This window comes from Cololabis saira, chromosome 19, assembly GCF_033807715.1.
Source record: "Cololabis saira isolate AMF1-May2022 chromosome 19, fColSai1.1, whole genome shotgun sequence".
Classification (NCBI taxonomy): Eukaryota; Metazoa; Chordata; class Actinopteri; order Beloniformes; family Belonidae; genus Cololabis; species Cololabis saira.
The window spans coordinates 3,097,787-3,115,690 of record NC_084605.1 but is presented as its reverse complement, the minus strand read 5'-3'; the positions used below and the strand labels follow the sequence as shown (position 1 = coordinate 3,115,690).

At 41.4% G+C, this 17,904-nt stretch overlaps 1 protein-coding gene across 1 annotated transcript in view; it reads left to right on the top strand.

Annotated features, from left to right (window-relative positions):
- The window catches only part of exoc6 (exocyst complex component 6), a 60,945-nt gene that overhangs the window by 20,791 nt on the left and 22,250 nt on the right, over positions 1 to 17,904 (top strand). Inside the window, exons 3-10 of the mRNA XM_061708168.1 lie at positions 1,389 to 1,436; positions 2,236 to 2,326; positions 2,464 to 2,509; positions 10,385 to 10,438; positions 11,349 to 11,499; positions 13,951 to 14,112; positions 15,402 to 15,470; positions 17,481 to 17,564. Of these exons, the coding sequence (XP_061564152.1) occupies positions 1,389 to 1,436; positions 2,236 to 2,326; positions 2,464 to 2,509; positions 10,385 to 10,438; positions 11,349 to 11,499; positions 13,951 to 14,112; positions 15,402 to 15,470; positions 17,481 to 17,564 (705 nt within the window). The remainder of the gene's footprint in view (positions 1 to 1,388; positions 1,437 to 2,235; positions 2,327 to 2,463; positions 2,510 to 10,384; positions 10,439 to 11,348; positions 11,500 to 13,950; positions 14,113 to 15,401; positions 15,471 to 17,480; positions 17,565 to 17,904) is intronic.

Genomic DNA, 17,904 nt, shown 5'->3' with positions numbered 1-17,904 from the left:
GATTTTACTTTAAGTTATTTACATTAATAAGTTGTCAGGACTCAGTGTGTCGGGTTTCATCCGAGCCTGATCAGCTGCGACGGGCACAGCCCGCACCGCAGCCCTCTGGTCGCGCTGCAGCAGTTACTTTCCGATGCTTTTTCGAAAGCCCGAACAGTCCAGTCCAGCAGACACGACAGCCCACGCATCTACATCTACCATCCTTCAGCAGTAACGACGGAGCCCACCGCCCGAGCGGCAGCCTCAGCCGACCTCCCCGGCCGCGGGGACGCGCCGGGATAAATGATCACGCCGCGCTCGCTCGCTCTGGGCGCAGACCCAATTAATCGATCCCTGATCCTGGCGAATCTAAACCTACTCTGTGCAAAATGAAGGATTTTCTCTGTAAATACACACCATTTCTCTTACTATTACACGTACAGCTAGCTGAGTGTCTTCTTCTCCTCATTTGGTTGGGAGTTGCTATGCAGTCCCGCGGCCCTCGCGGCCCACACGTACAAAACTGAATTATTTTTGGCGGCCCACTAGATGGCGCTCGCGGCCCAAGTGTGGGCCGCGGCCCTATGGTTAAGAATCACTGACATATACTACTATAGTTGTAATACTTAATAAAATATACTTCTATAGTTGTAATACTTAATAATATATACTTCTATAGTTGTAATACTTCTATAGTTGTAATACTTAATAATATATACTTCTATAGTTGTAATACTTAATAAAATATACTTCTATAGTTGTAATACTTAATAAAATATACTACTATAGTTGTAATACTTAATAAAAAAATATACTTCTATAATTGTAATACTTAATAAAATATACTTCTATAGTTGTAATACTTAATAAAATATACTTCTATAGTTGTAATACTTAATAATATATACTTCTATAGTTGTAATACTTAATAATATATACTACTATAGTATTAATACTTAATAATATATACTACTATAGTATTAATACTTAATAATATATACTACTATAGTTGTAATACTTAATAAAATATACTTCTATAGTTGTAATACTTAATAATATATACTTCTATAGTTGTAATACTTAATAAAATATACTACTATAGTTGTAATACTTAATAAAATATACTTCTATAGTTGTAATACTTAATAAAATATACTACTATAGTTGTAATACTTAATAATATATTTTTCCATAGTTGTAATACTTAATAAAATATACTTCTATAGTTGTAATACTTAAAATAAAACACGATAATGAAGCGAGAAAACAAAGAACCACACAGATCTTTGAGCCTGTTCAGCGAGGGATTATTTAAATATAAGTGTGTGTATATTTATACCTGGTTTTGATGAACTAAAGTTTATATTCACATAGATATTCACAGTTGAACTGGTGTGTTTGTTTTCCAGGGTCAGGTCACAGACACCAACCGGAGGCTGCAGGAGGCCGGGAGTGAAGTAAGTTCACACATACGACCACACGGCTGGAACCAGGGCCGGCCCAGGCCTCCATGGGGCCCTAGGGGGCCCTCTATTACTGCCAATAATACTGATTATTAATCATTCTATTACTGCCAATAATACTGATTATTGATCATTCACACACCCACTATAAACTTATTCCATGTTCTTCCCTGTCATTACAAATACACTTGTAAAACTAGATGGAAGAACTTTTTGTTGTACTTAGATTGTAATCCACGGAAGCAGAAAAATCTTTCAGTTAATATTAATCAAAGTCAGCAGCTGCCCCTACTGGCCACACAGAGAAGCAACAGGTCAAAGGTCAAAGGTCACAGTTGCAGCAGTGATGTTTCCATCATCCTACTGTTAGCCTGGCAGGTTTTTACCATCTATGGTTTTTAATCTGAAATGGAGAAAATTCAGCTACAAGAGCGGCCTGGGGTTGATTTACACTTAATATTTAAAGTGATATAGTACTAAGTGTGATACTGAGTGTCATCTACAGTGTAGGCCGACTAAAAGAAACTAAATAATCAAATAGATCATTTATAAACCATCTACTGTAAACACCTTATCTACTTTATTTTTGGTTTTAAATAAACTGAAACAATTTGAAGTCTACTCTAGTCTGTTGACATAATATTGTGGAGGTAATAATATTAATTATTGTGTTTTTGTACAATAACATACCTTTTGATAATGTATGAATCATCACTCACACGTAAAAACATATTTTTTTTTATTTTTTATTTTTTTTTTTAATTTATCTTACCGTTGTTGATGCGTTTCCTAGGTAACATCTCAGACGGAGGAGGTGATTCGCTGCAGGATCCAGCAGAGGAACATGGCGACCACGGTGGAGAAGCTGCAGCTCTGCATCCCGGGTAACGGGGGGGACCTGGTCCTGGTTAACTAACTAGGGTTAACCTGCCAGACTGAACCTGCATGTGTCTCCTCTCCTTAACTAACTAGGCTTGGGGTTAGTTAACTAGGGTTAACTAGTTCTCCTCTCCCTCTGCAGTTCTGGAGATGTACAGCAAACTGAAGGAGCAGCTGGAGTCCAGGAGGTAAGAATCCAGCAGCTGAAGTGCGTGTTAGTTCCTCCATGACTTCAGCACCCTCACCCTGGGTGGGGTTGGAGAAAGGATCTTTCTGTGTGGAGTTTGTATGTTCTCCCCGTGTTCCCCTGGGTAGCTAATGTGAGCTACCTTCACAAAAACATGCAGCAGTCCTGGGCTATACATGCCCCCTCTGGCCAACCGGGGAACAGATGGGGTGGGGAGGATCCGGCCGGAATAACGTGATCCTTCCACGCGCTACGTCCGGCCGGAGAAACCCCACCCTGTCTGGTGAAAAGATGCTGCTCACTCCTCAGGTTAAGGAGGAGACCTGAGCTCAGTGTAGGAAGTACCGGGGTTGGTAGAGGAAGCAATGCCCAGGACTGTTAGGTAGGAGCACGGGGTGATAAAATGGGGAAAAAAAAAAAAGAATCCAGCAGCAGGTCCACCTCAATCAATCAATCAATCAATCAATCAATTGAAATACTTGAATACTAAAAATGTAATATTAGCATTAATACTTAATAATAATCTATCTCCTTCTACCCATCCATCTCTCCATCCAACCGTCTGTCCGTCCATCCATCCATCCATCAAAATAATTAATACTAAAAATATTCCCAGGGGGAAATTATTTTCGTTATAAGCTCCATATATACATACAACATATATGAAGATAAAAGTATGAATGTATATATATATATATATATATATATATATATATATATATATATATCAGAGCCGCCTGGGAGATTTGCGAGGCCCTGTGCGAAATGGCTGGGGGGGCCCTCGGGTTTTTCTGGTCAGATCGGGTGTCTATATGCGCAATTTTAACTCTCCAATTAGCAAAATACTGGATACCTTCCCCTGCCTCATCATCATCTGGCCTGTCTCGACGCGGGGCCCCACGGCTGCTTGAGACCCGTTCGGATCGGTGATTTTTGTAACAAATTTATCAAACGAGCCTTTCAGAGAGACATTAAACTCTTCCATTTTCTTTAGTTTTTTTCTTTTTTCATCCCCTGATGGAAATTTCCTGAATCTGTCTCGTTCTCTCGACATTGTGTGACAGTTTGTTCCAACTCCACCGTCTGGATCAGAGCAGCTTGTGTCTGCGCTTGGTCTGATCAGTTGTATTGAACAACAGGCACGCGCATCATTGCACATATATTTATTGATATGCACAGACTAGTACACATTTAGGTCTGTAATGGAACGTGACTGTTGATATTTATAAGGGAAAAAAAAAAAATTTTGAAAAAAAAAAAAAAAAACGGCCCATAGCGCGAGGCCCCTTGGGGCGCGAGGCCCTGTGCGGTCGCACGGTTCGCACACCCCTTGCGGCGGCCCTGATATATATATATATATATATATATTTATATGTGTGTGTGTGTGTCCACAGGTCCACAACTTCAGGGGTTTCATCTTCCACATGTGAATGAATTAAACACCACAACTGACCAGCATCCCAGATACTTTAACTATGAGGAGATACTTTTTATTAACTTAAATGAGTAAATATGGAGATTTGGCAACACAACGGTAACTGCCCACCCCCCAGGTCTCTGTTATTAGAACCAGTTCTGGTTCTTATCTGCTGCGTTTAACACCTGGACCTGGACTTTCTACTGGTTCAGGGCAAATATGTTGCTATAACAAACCATCTACCTGTCAGCTCGATCCTCTCCCTCCCTCTCTGGTCAAATCCTCCATCCAGTCTCTGGCCCCTTTAATAACTGATATTGTCCATTCTTCTCTCACCTCTGGTATCGTTCCCTTATCTCTCAAATCTGCCAACAACCTTCGTCCCATCTCCATTCTCCCCTTTCCTCTCCAAAATCCTAGAAAACACTGTTGCATCTCAGGTTCCTAATCACCTCTCTCTCTCAATAACCTCTATGAACAATTCCAGTCTGGCTTTCGTCCATCTCACAGCGCTGAAACAGCTCTTGTTAAGATCCCCAATGACCTCCTCGTGGCTGCTGACACTGGACTCATTACCGTCCTGATCCTCCTCCACCGCGGCTCACTGGCCACGGTTACATGATGGTTTTTAATTCGGAATTAATTATTCCGAATTAAATAATTCAGAATTAAACTATTTTCTTTCGAGTTTACATGGAAATAGTAATTCTGAATTGAGGTTTACATGGAAACACGTTTGATGGTCTTTCTCCAATTTCTCTCCAGGTCTGGGGGTTGGGAAGGTTCTGATTGGATAGGGGGGGGACCGGAAGTTAAACTACCGGAAGAAAAACAAGAAAAAAGTCGAAATGTTGAGAAAAAAAATTAAAATGTTGAGAAAAAAGTTGAAATGTCGAGAAAAAAGTCGAAATGTGGAGAAAAAAGTCGAAATGTCGAGAAAAAAAGTCAAAATGTCGAGAAAAAAGTCGAAATGTCGAGAAAAAAAGTTGAAATGTCGAGAAAAAAGTCAATGTCGAGAAAAAAGTCGAAATTTCGTGAATAAAATTGAAATGGCCACGGTTACATGATGTTTTTTAATTTGGAATTAATTATTCTGAATTAAATAATTCAGAATTAAACTATTTTCCTTCGAGTTTACATGGAAATAGTAATTCTGAACTGAGGTTTACATGGAAACACGTTTGATGGTCTTTCTCCAATTCCTCTCCAGGTCTGGGGGTTGGGAAGGTTCTGATTGGATAGGGGGGGGACCGGAAGTTAAACTACCGGAAGAAAAACTAACTTAGCTACAACTTTAAAAAGATCACAATTTTGATGTTTCCTGTTTCCGACCGGAAGACCGGAATTAATTTAAAGAGGAATGAGTGTAAACATGATCTGGAATTATGTATAAACCAGCCACTTACTTCGGAATTAAGTTTAATTCGGAATGGCCATTTTCATTGGGAATTAGGTGTTTACATGGTCTTTTTTTATTCATTTTAAATCGTATTTAATTTTAATTCTGAATTAAAGAGGAATTAAACTTCCCATGTAAACACACTGACTGACACATTAGCCGCCATTGGACAATCCGACACACCCCTGGACGGGTTTAAATCATATCTCTCTGGACGAAACTCAGCAGGTTCAACTAAAAACATTTACATCACTACCTGTCCCTCCTCTCCTCTGGTGTCCCCCAGGGATCAGTGCTTGGACCCCTCCTTTTCATCATCTACCAGGATGGCAGGATTTTCCCTAAATATAACATCCATGTTCATTGCTTATGCGGACGACACCCAGCTCTACCTGTCCACCTGTCCTGAAAGGCGCCTATAAATCAGAATCAGAAAAAGCTTTATTGCCAGGTCAGACATAAATCAGACGAGAGAACTTGACTCCGGTTTACACCGATGGCACCATTAATACGGACCACCCGTAAACAAGAGTCATCTTGTTTACATTCCTCCAGGGAGATTGTGACGGAGAGGCCTGCCAAGCCGTTCTGTCAAGGGCAAATTATAGAATCAACAATTTCTTGCAGGCAGCCCAGTAATTTTCCGTCTGCCTTTCAGTCTCTGGATCATCAATAGCAACTCCAATCAGACGAATTTGTGATCACTTCCCGCCAAGCCGAGCTTCCAACTTCTCCAAGGTGTTGTCAATCTTGCCAATGAGCTCAAACACCGCCGCTAACCTGCGATTCTGTTCGAGAATCGCATCTAGCTTACGGCCCTGCTCTACCTGCGTCAGAGTCTGTGCATTGGTCGCTTTGCTTGACCCTTCAGCCACATCCGGCAGCTTTGAGAGAGCCAAAACAGCTGTCAACGTATTACGCGTTTGTCGATACACAAGTAATCCCCTTCCTCCGGTCAAGAGGACAATCAAGAGAAATCCTGCTATCATAATTCCAATAATGAAGGCGTCTTCAACGTCCTCGACAGACAGAATTTTGAGACACAAAGGCTTCCAGTTTTTGTAAGAATCCATTGTATATCCAGAAAAGAATGTCCCGTCGGGGCAAGAGGGCTCCCTTACCCCCTGGCTTCTTGTCGCAAAAATCTGGTCAATTGTGCTGAGAGACCAGTTAATCAATTCCATGTTGTAAGGTTGTAGAGTTTTCGGAGGAGTGAAAAGGAAGAGACTCTGAAGACGAGACAGACAAAGCAGTAGTAGGGAAGGTTGATAAGGTTGGAGAGGAGCCGAAAAAGCATCCGCCTTCGCTGAGAGCCGGAAGAAGCCGAAATGAAATGTATTATTCTTATTATTATTATTAAGTGTTATCAGTCCCCCCCCCCCACCTCGACGGGGCCATATTTACATAAATGAAATAAATAGTCTGTTTAAATTGGGGGGGGGGGTTTGCTCCGGACAGGAAAATAATGACCCTTTCTTGTTCATCGCTGCGGCCGACAGAAAGAGACTATTCACTGGGGGGACAATTGACCCTCTGTGGCCTCGTCCACCGGACTAATGCTGGCCGCCCGGGGCCCCCCAAACCCCCAACCCGCCCCGGCCCCCCCAACACCCCCCCAACACCCCCCAATCCCCCCAATGCCCCCCAAACCCCCCAACCCAAGGCAATCAGAGGCTGCTGGCACCTCCAGGACGAGTGTGTGTGTGTGTGTAGTACAGTTTAAACACTGGCCACCTCCAGGGACGAGTGTGTGTGTGTGTGTGTGTGTGTGTGTGTGTGTGTGTGTAGTACAGTTTAAACACTGGCCACCTCCAGGGACGAGTGTGTGTGTGTGTGTGTGTGTGTGTGTGTGTGTGTGTGTGTGTGTGTGTGTGTGTGTGTGTGTGTGTGTGTGTGTGTGTGTGTGTGTGTGTGTAGTACAGTTTAAACCAGGGGTCGGCAACCCAAAATTTTTTCGAGCCATATTGGACCAAAAACACAAAAAACAAATATGTCTGGAGCCGCAAAAAATGAAAAGTCTTGTATAAGCCTTAGAATGAAGACAAATGGCGAAAGTCTAAATGTCGAGAAAAAAGTCTAAATGTCGAGAAAAAAGTCTAAATGTCGAGAAAAAAGTCTAAATTTTGAGACAAAAGTCAAAATTTCAAGAAAAGGGTAAAGATTTCAAGAAAAAAGTCGAAATGTTGAGAAAAAAGTCGAAATTTCAAGAAAAAAGTTGAAATGTTGAGAAAAAAGTCGAAATTTCATGAAAAAAGTCGAAATGTCGAGAAAAAATCTAAATTTTGAAGAAAAAAAGTCGAAATTTTGAGAAAAAAGTCCAAATTTCAAGAAAAAAAATTAGAAATGTCAAGAAAAAAGCCGAAATGTCGAGGTTAAAAAGGAAAGAAAAAGAGGAAAAAAGAAAAAAAAAAGTCAAACATTTTTGAAAAAGCTCTCCAGGAGCCACTAGGGCGGCGCTAGAGCCGACCCCTGGTTTAAACGCTGGTGTGTGTGTAGTACAGTTTAAACACTGGTCACCTCCAGGGACGTGTGTGTGTGTGTGTGTGTGTGTGTGTGTGTGTGTGTGTGTGTGTGTGTGTGTGTGTGTGTGTGTGTGTGTGTGTGTGTGTGTGTGTGTGTGTGTGTGTGTGTGTGTGTGTGTGTAGTACAGTTTAAACGCCGGTCACCTCCAGGGACGTGTGTGTGTGTGTGTGTGTGTGTGTGTGTGTGTGTGTGTGTGTGTGTGTGTGTGTGTGTGGTACAGTTTAAACGCTGGTCACCTCCAGGGACGAGTGTGTGTGTGTGTGTGTGTGTGTGTGTGTGTGTGTGTGTGTGTAGTACAGTTTAAACGCCGGCCACCTCCAGGGACGAGTGTGTGTGTGTGTGTGTGTGTCTGTGTGTGTCTGTGTGTGTGTGTGTGTGTGTGTGTGTGTGTGTGTGTGTGTGTGTGTGTGTGTGTGTGTGTGTGTGTGGGTGTGTGTGTGTGTGTGTGTGTGTGTAGTACAGTTTAAACGCCGGTCACCTCCAGGGACGAGTGTGTGTGCGTGTGTGTGTGTGTGTGTAGTACAGTTTAAACGCCGGCCACCTCCAGGGACGAGTGTGTGTGCGTGTGTGTGTGTGTGTGTAGTACAGTTTAAACGCTGGTCACCTCCAGGGACGAGTGTGTGTGTGTTAATTACAGACACTAATGACATGCCAGCGCTGGCGTCTCTCCCCGGGTCACATTCTCCCCTCCCGCGTCGGGACGAACCTTTTCACCACACACTTTGTGAGAGTGTCTCCTCTTGGTTTGTAACACGTTTCATACTCGCTGACCGACCAATTAGATCTCTTCACAGCCCTAATGATGGGAGCTTAACACACTGACCCGGGGCTGAACCCCGGGGGTTCCAGCAACTAGCTTAGACCTCCGCGTTAGACACTCAAATATGGAAATAAAAGCTAGTATTCATAAGACATACGTTTATTTGTAGAGCACAATTCAACACAAGGTAATTCAAAGTGATTTACGTCAACATTAAAAGCAGCAAGACACAATTAAACAGTAAATAACAAATAAAATGAAATAAAATTATATGAAAAGAGGTCAAATAATTGAAAGCACAAGTTGTTAAAAAGTAGCTAAAAATTAAGGGCAGTAGATTCTACGTTTCTATACGGTCAAAACGTACAAAGACCCGGTCAAATACAGTATTAGAAAGTAATCTGTGCTGGAACGAACGAACGAACGAACGAACGAACGAACGAACGAACGAACGAACGAACGAACGAACGAACGAACGAACGAACGAACGAACGAACGAACGAACGAACGAACGAACGAACGAACGAACGAACGAACGAACGAACGAACGAACGAACGAACGAACGAACGAACGAACGAACGAACGAACGGCAAGTTTATTTGTACAGCACAAATCAACACAAGGTAATTCAAAGTGCTTTACATCAACATTAAAAGCGGCAGGACACAATTAAACAGTAAATAACAAGTAAAATGAAATAAAATTATATGAAAAGGGGTAAAATAATTGAAAGCACAAGTTGTTAAAAAGTAGCTAAAAAGTAAGGGCAGTAGATTCTACGTTTCTATACGGTCAAAACGTACAAAGACCCGGTCAAATACAGTATTAGAAAGTAACCTGTGCTGGAACGAACGAACGAACGAACGAACGAACGAACGAACGAACGAACGAACGAACGAACGAACGAACGAACGAACGAACGAACGAACGAACGAACGAACGAACGAACGAACGAACGAACGAACGAACGAACGAACGAACGAACGAACGAACGAACGAACGAACGAACGAACGAACGAACGAACGAACGAACGAACGAACGGCAAGTTTATTTGTACAGCACAAATCAACACAAGATAATTCAAAGTGCTTTACATCAACATTAAAAGCGGCAAGACACAATTAAAACATAAATAACAAATAAAATGATAGAAAAATAAAATAATAGAAAGCACAATTTGTTAAAAACTAAGGGCAGTAGATCCAGCAGGTTCATCTCATTCTTAAAATGAAGAATTACGTTTCTATACGGTGAAAACGTACAAAGACCGGGTCAAATACAGGATTACAAAAGTAATCTGTGCTGATTACAAAGAAAGAAAGAAAGAAAGAAAGAAAGAAAGAAAGAAAGAAAGAAAGAAAGAAAGAAAGAAAGAAAGAAAGAAAGAAAGAAAGAAAGAAAGAAAGAAAGAAAGAAAGAAAGAAAGGCAAGGCACGTTTACTTATACAGCACAATTCAACACAAGGTAATTCAAAGTGATTTACGTCAACATTAAAAGCGGCAAGACACAATTAAACAGTAAATAACAAATAAAATGAAAACATACAAAGACCTGGTCAAATACACGATTACAAAAGTAATCTGTAACAATTCGTACGGTGAATTTAAACCAGTTTTGACAATTCTACGTCACAACGCCTGCATTCAGGGCTTATCCATAACTTTGCGCGGTAAACAGCTTCAGTAAACGGTAATGTTTTTAGACCTGATTTAAAGGAGATGACAGTTGTGAACTGTATTGATCGTGGTATTGACAGCTGATTGTGTCTCTGCAGATATTACGCTGCACTGAAGACCATGGAGCAGCTGGAGAAGGTTTACATCCCCAGGTAAGGTCACATGATCAGTTTACATCCCCAGGTAAGGTCACATGATCAGTTTACATCCCCAGGTAAGGTCACATGATCAGTCCTCTAATCCCCTTCATGGACGCTTGTTCTCACTCGTTCTTACTGGAAACTACTCTGAGACTAAACCATGTGATCAAACCTAAACCACGAGCCAGAACAGGGTCTTTATTACGTAAACTCCTGATCTTGAACCTCCGTGTCCTCCAGCCCTGCTGGAAATGTGACTTTATTTCTGCATTAATATCATTTAATCCAGATGTAAAGCTGGATTTGATCGCCCCACTATGTTTCCTGAAACCTTCCACAATCCCAGGAAGTTCCGCCGGGGAGCTTTTAGATTTATTTATTTGGAAACTTTCCATTGGAATGAATATGTGAGGGAGAATGAAAGGAGTTAGTTAAAAATTTATTTAATATTAAATTAAATGTATTTTTTTTATTATTATCATTTTTATTTAGTTTTTTCTTCTTTTATTTATTTTCTTTTCTTTTAATTTTATTGATTTTATTTAAATTTGTTTCTTTTTCTCTTTTTTAATTTAAAAAAAAAATGTATTTAATTTATTTTCTTCTTTTTTTCTTTTTTTAATCAGTGTATACCTGATCGCGGAATTCTATTCAGATTTAAAATCAGAATAAACAGACACTTAATTCTGAATTAAAGAGGAATTAAACTTCCCACGTAAACACACTGATTGTGTCATATACAGTTAGCACAAACAGGATGTTGTAGATCAAAGAAGAAGAGAGAAGGTGAAAGATTAAAACTCCCAGGAGCTCATTTCCACCTCGCTCCCGTCGTCTCCTGTAGTTCCTGTAAACGGTTCTAACTGAAGGTTCTAACTGAAGGTTCCCAGCTTGCGTGACCTTTAACCTTTAACCCCTGCAGGGTGAGCCACTACCGGTTCTGCCAGATCATGGCCGAGAACCTGCCGAAGCTCCGGGAGGAGATCAAGGACGTCTCCATGTCGGACCTCAAGGACTTCCTGGAGAGCATCCGGAAACACTCGGACAAGGTCGGGGAGACGGCCATGAGACAGGTAGGAGACTCATCTGAGGTATGAGACAGATCTGAGACAGGTACGGGCTTTTCCTGAGTAATGAGACAGGTACGGGCTTTTCCTGAGTAATGAGACAGGTACGGGCTTTTCCTGAGTAATGAGACAGGTCTGAGACAGGTACGGGCTTTTCTAGCCTAGACCGGCGGTCTGGACCACGGCCAGGATTGTATCAATAGTAAAACGTCATCAGCGTATAGGGTGATCCTATGGTGCACTGGATCTGACAGTGCGTTTCCATGCAGCAATTCAACCGGGTTGCAGATCGGGTTAGACATCGTTGAGACTTTTAAACTGCATGTAAGCACCTCAACCTGATCTAGTTGGGACCTATGTGGGACTGACTAACCAGATTCATTAACCAGGTTGGAGCACCTAGATAACCCAGTCGCAATCGGGTTGTTAATGCCATGTGTACGGGGACATAGATGTTACAGTCTGCTAGGGGTGTAACAATATATCGTGCCACGAAATTTCGCGATACAAAAATGTCACAATACGTGTCGTGGAGGTGACAAACTGTATCGCGATATTGGGTTATTAATATTAATCTATTGTGTTGACTAGAAACGCGCATCCAACCGCGACCGCGCCTCGACCCGCGGACCAAAATCTTCCTCCGCTCAGAAGAAACTAGTCCCGTTTTGGTCCCGATCACGGGACTCTTGCAGGGTTTTGAGCTCTGAACTTTTACTAATGTAAGGCTGGTGTAGAGTTAAGCCTTACCTTATTAAATTAAACCTTTTTGGGGTGGTGAGTAGGATAAACACGGGGAAACTTCTGCTGAGTTCCAGTGTACTTTAATGTCCCTCAACAGTGTAGGATTTTAGAACATCAACACAGCACCTAGTGCCGTACTGTGGCGTATCACTCCGCCCAATCTAAAACAGACTAATCACTACAGATAAACTGACTAGTGTCATTATAGTCCCTGATTTACATCAGAATATAAAGAATAGATTTAGAAAATAATGAAATAACCTTCTTAACAAAAATAAATCTCCTCTTACACTTATAAGGTGAGCATGAATCAATCTTTTTATGATGTAAAATTGTATGTATTTATTTACTTTTATTTATTTATTTAATTTCAGTTGTTAAATTTCTGGAAAAGAAAAAAGTCAAATCATACATGAGAGAAACTATTCAGTTTGTGTCTAAATATTTGTACTTGTCTGAAACTGAAGATCATAATGCAAACCTGACATTTACTTTTAGTTCAGTTTGTGGAAAATGGTTGGCCTGGCTTTCTCTTTAAAACTTAAACAGTTATAAAGCATTACAAACTGTAACAATAGGGCAAACGTACAGTATAGTTTTGTATTTTGTGTCTTTCAAATAAAAGACAATTTTTCCAGTCATATGTTCCTCTATCAAGGTTGTTAAAAAATACTTCTATAACATCGTATCGTATCGTTATCGTGACCTCAATATCGTGTATCGTATCGTATCGTGAGATAAGTGTATCGTTACACCCCTACAGTCTGCACATGCTCGAGAATTTCCCCCGGGTGGGGTTTTCCCCCGGGGGAGGGGATTCACCCGGAAGTGAAAGGAGACGGCGCGTGCTCAGTAGTAGCACCCTGGGGTGTCGTGTGACTGCTTCAGGGGTGTCGTCAAAAAATTACCTATTCTGACACTTTCATATATAAACCTTATTTTTTCGCGACCATACGGGCGCCGTGTGGAAAGGCATAGCCTCAGTCTTGTGTCATTTCTGTATTTAAAACAAACACACGGCGCACCGACCGAAAAGGAGCCGTCTACACACACACACACACACACACACACACACACACACACACACACACACACACATTCCTCGCTGTCAGAGTCACGTTCCATTCCGTGCCACGCGGCGCCTCGGAAATGCACGCTTTTACAAAAGCTCGCAAAATAATCCCAGCAGACACGTTAGCCCACGCGTAGACAAAACATCTGCAAACTGTGGCATAACTTGCTGATTCATGGTTCCGCGTTAACCAACGCAGAGATTACGCCGTAGGTTACGCGGCGACGCGCACGTACGGTGCACTTCGCCGCGTACGTTACGGCGTAGGCTCTGCGTTGATTCAACGCGGAACCATAAATCAGGCTTCACTTTGAACGGCCAGTGTGAAAAGCTGGAAAAGCCGGCTGGAAAAGTCTCTTTAGGCAGTCTTTTCTTTTAAAAGTCACCATAGTTTCTGTCCATCAGCGTGGCAACTAAGCACAACAGTGAACGATGACTTCTACTCTGGTGTTCAAGTTATTGATAGGCTACAAAATAAACGGGACTTATGCATTTACAGTCAGAGCGATGCTGTGGGTTAGAACAGCATGTATACTCAGACAAGTGATCCAATCTTCTGCATGTCATTATCTGATCAGATCTGCAACCAGATTGAATTGCTGCATGTAAACGCACTGTGAGAATGTCTGGTTTTGTTCCAGGCGCAGCAGCACCGGACCTTCAACAGCGCCGTGGCTAAGCAGGTGAGCACCGGCCACTTCACCAAGCCGGTTTACTCCCTGAACGGACGGACGCACGCTAACGTTCCCAACGGGCTGCTGGCGGAGGACGAGGCGGGAGAGGAGGAGGACGCTGATGAAGAGGTGGAGATAATTACACTATAATTACACATCAGTAAACAGGCTGATTCAGTTTCAGGGACCCGGACTGGTCGCTGTTTGTGTGCCATTATTTATTGCGACAGAGAGCGCAACAATATATTGCAATGTCGATTTTTTTTCCCCCCCACCACTAGTGAACATCATGTATGTTTATAATTTTGTGATGATATATTTGTTCTGTCGCCAAAATATTAATAAAAAAAATGAAGATAAATAAAGAGTAAACCTAAGCTGGATGAACGCTACTGTAGCTGTTTCAGTGACTACGTTTCCATCAGTCAATAACCCTTTTAAAACCCGAATTTTAGCAATAACCCGGTTGTAAACACCAATAATCCCTTTGAATAACCCGAATTTGCTCATATTCGGTTTTTTAAAAACCCCGATATGAGCCCTGGGTTATTCCTTTTAAACCTGAATATTGGGTCATGTAAACGTAACGGAATATCCCCATCAAACGGAACAGGAATCTGTTTTCTGCACATGTTCTGTTCACAAGGAATCCTGGTCTTTTGAGTCCAGGAAGTTCTTCTAAACACGGAGAAACAAGACCAGGAGGAGACTAATCACTTCATAAATGTAATGAAGGATATGAACATTTCTGCATTTGTAGACGGTAGAAAGTACCGGGATAGAAGATTTACAAGAAGGTGAGAGGAAAGTTGTGCGAAGCAGCATTTGTTTTGGATTTGGATACAGGAAGAAGAAGCGGAAATGACGGGAATTGCGTCATTCCTCTTTTTTCATTTTTTTCCTCTTTTTTTCTCTTTTTTTCTTCTTTTTTCCCTCTTTTTTTCCTCTTTCTTTTTTTTCCTTTTTTTTTCTTTTTTTCATCTTTTTTTCCTCTTTATCTTTTTTCCTTTTTTTCCTTTTTTTCTCTTTTCATCTTTTTTTCCTCTTTTTTCATCTTCTCTTTTTTCATTTTTTTTCCTCTTTTTTCTCTTTTTTCATCTTTTTTTCCTCTTTTTTCTCTTTTTTCCTCTTTTTTTCCTCTTTCTTTTTGTTTTCATTTTTTTGATAGCCAAATTTACAAGAAGGAGAGAGAAAAGTTGAAGCAGCATTTGTTTTGAATTTGGATACAGGAAGAAGAAGCAGAAATGACGGGAATTGTGTCATCACGTTCTCCGTGTGTCGCTGGTTTGATCCAGATATCCTGAATGATTAATTACCATGTAAACGGAATATTCTGAATGTTTCAGTAACCGGGATATTAGCAATTTTGACTGATGTAAACGTAGTCAGTAACTGTGTTTCCTGGTTTGTGTTGACAGGTTCTCACGGCTCAGGACCTGGTGGATTTCTCACCTGTTTACAGGTGTCTGCACATCTACACGGTGCTGGTGAGTCCTGCAGAAACTGGACCTGGTCCTGGATCAGTTCTGAATCAGGATCCGATGTTTACAAGGTCTCAGCGAGACGCCTTCAAAATAAAAGCACTAAATATCGGTCTCCTTAATATATCACAAATAAAATAGAATCCTGTCTTTAAATAACGTTAATGAGAAAACAAACATAAAAACACATTTATAGAAATACTCATATTAAAGGTAATTTACAATTTCCATTATTTTATTTTATTTTATTTTTTTCGAAAATTATGTTTTATTTTGAAAAGTGACCGGATTCTCTCTGTTACATCCGTCTCGGTATCTTATAAACATAAAAATCAGATTAATTCCCAATAAAACTATCACTGACCCTGAGGGACACCTTATTATCTTAAACATATTAATTAACAACAACCCGGTAAAAATTGGGAAAATTTACCGTCCGAACATGGAATAGCTGTGGTTTTGTAACTTTTTTTTTCAGACATTTCCGATTTTTATCCAATTTTTATTTATTATTATTTTACCTCTTTTCTTATCATTTTATTTCATTTCATTCGTTATCTAAGCGTACTCTTGGATAAGCCCTGAATGCAGGCATTGTGAAGTAGAATTGTCAAATTGGTTTGATTCACCGTACAAATCGGCACAGATTACTTTTGTAATACTGTATTTGACCCGGTCTTTGTACGTTTTGACCGTATAGAAACGTAATTCTTGCCATTTTAACAATGAGATGAACCTGCTGGATCTACTGCCCTTACTTTTTAACAACTTGTGCTTTATTACATATACATTAAAAGCAGTGTTTCTGTTTCCGCTAGAAAAAATTGGCACCGGACAATGTGACCGGCAGGGTTTCAATTTACTGGACAAATGTTTGAAATTCCGGTCACATAGGCTGAATGAATTCATTTAGGTTAAAAATAAATCATATGCAGTAGTACGATATCAATGCAAGTCATTTAATAGTATTTCTATTGAAAAACAGGGTATTTAAAATAAAATAAGTCCCGTCAATTGACTCGCGAGCGTAACTTCAAAAAATAAATAAATATTGCAGAAGCTTGCGCGTAACCTACGGCGTAAGGTACGCGGCGACGCGTACTCTACGCCGTAGGCTCTGCGTCGGTGCGACGCGGAACCATAAATCAACGCACACGTGGATGTCGGCGCCGCAGCTCCGCTTCCTCCCGGCTCCCGGCACCGCGGCTCGGTGTGTCCCTCCGCCGGGGCTCGGCGTGTCCCTCCGCCGGGGCTCGGCGTGTCCCTCCGCCGGGGCTCGGCGTGTCCCTCCGCCGGGGCTCGGCGTGTCCCTCCGCGGTACTCCCGGGGACTCTAGTCCCGCAGCACCAGTGAGTATTTTCACCAGACATTTTGACCGGAGAGATTATAAAATACCGGACTTCGGCATATTTTACGGGACAAAGTCCGGCAATTACCGGACAACGGAAACCCTGATTAAAAGTAATTGTTTCATGCAGTAACCTTAAGTTCACTTTCTACACCAGGGGTCACCAACCCTGGTCCTCGAGGGCCGGTGTCCTGCATGTTTTAGATGTTTCCCTGCTTTAACACACCTGATTCTAATTAATCATCGTCACCAGCTTGTCATCAAAGTCATGATACTTCTGTTGATGACACAGTCACTTGTATCATGGTGCAATGAAGCAGAGAAACATCTAAAACCTGCAGGGACACCGGCCCTCGTGGACCAGGGTTGGTGACCCTTGTTCTACACCGTCCACAGAATGACGGCGTCCCCCCACCAGAGGGCGCTGTTCTCATGTTCTCAAGTTGACGTTTAACTTGGCAGTTTTCTTTTAGCAAGAAACTTGTCATCACGTTAAAAGGGGGTCCAAACCAAATGTTAGCTCGTCTGGACCAGCGGCGTATCTTAATTTAATTTTGTTAGCAGGGTCAACATTGTGGCTGTAGCAGCACGATGAAAAACAATCACTGCATTTCTCTGTCATGAATTATTACTGAGGTGTTTCTTTCTGTATTTTCTTGTGACTGCAGGGCGACCGAGAGACGTTTGAGAACTATTACCGGAAACAGAGGAAGAAACAAGCGCGGCTGGTGCTGCAGCCGCAGGCCAACATGGTGAGAAACAAGACACACCATAGCTGGGAGGGAATCTGTCAAAAATCATAAAGATCGTGCACTTAGTGACAAGTTTTTGATATTTGGCATGTTAGTTATGGACATAAGGTTTTCAAAAACCACCACAAACAAATGGTGACGCCCCCTAGTGGCCGGTTTGCAGAACATTCAAAATGAATCCCGCCGAAAAGACCAAAAGTTAAATCTCAGCTTCTCTTAGTCCTAGATTGTTGGATATTGTCACTTTCTCTACTTTTTTGGTGCTACGAATTCAATTCTGAGATAAATTTCCTATTTCAAGGTCATGTTGAAGGTCAGATTTAATTTTTAAGGTCATTTT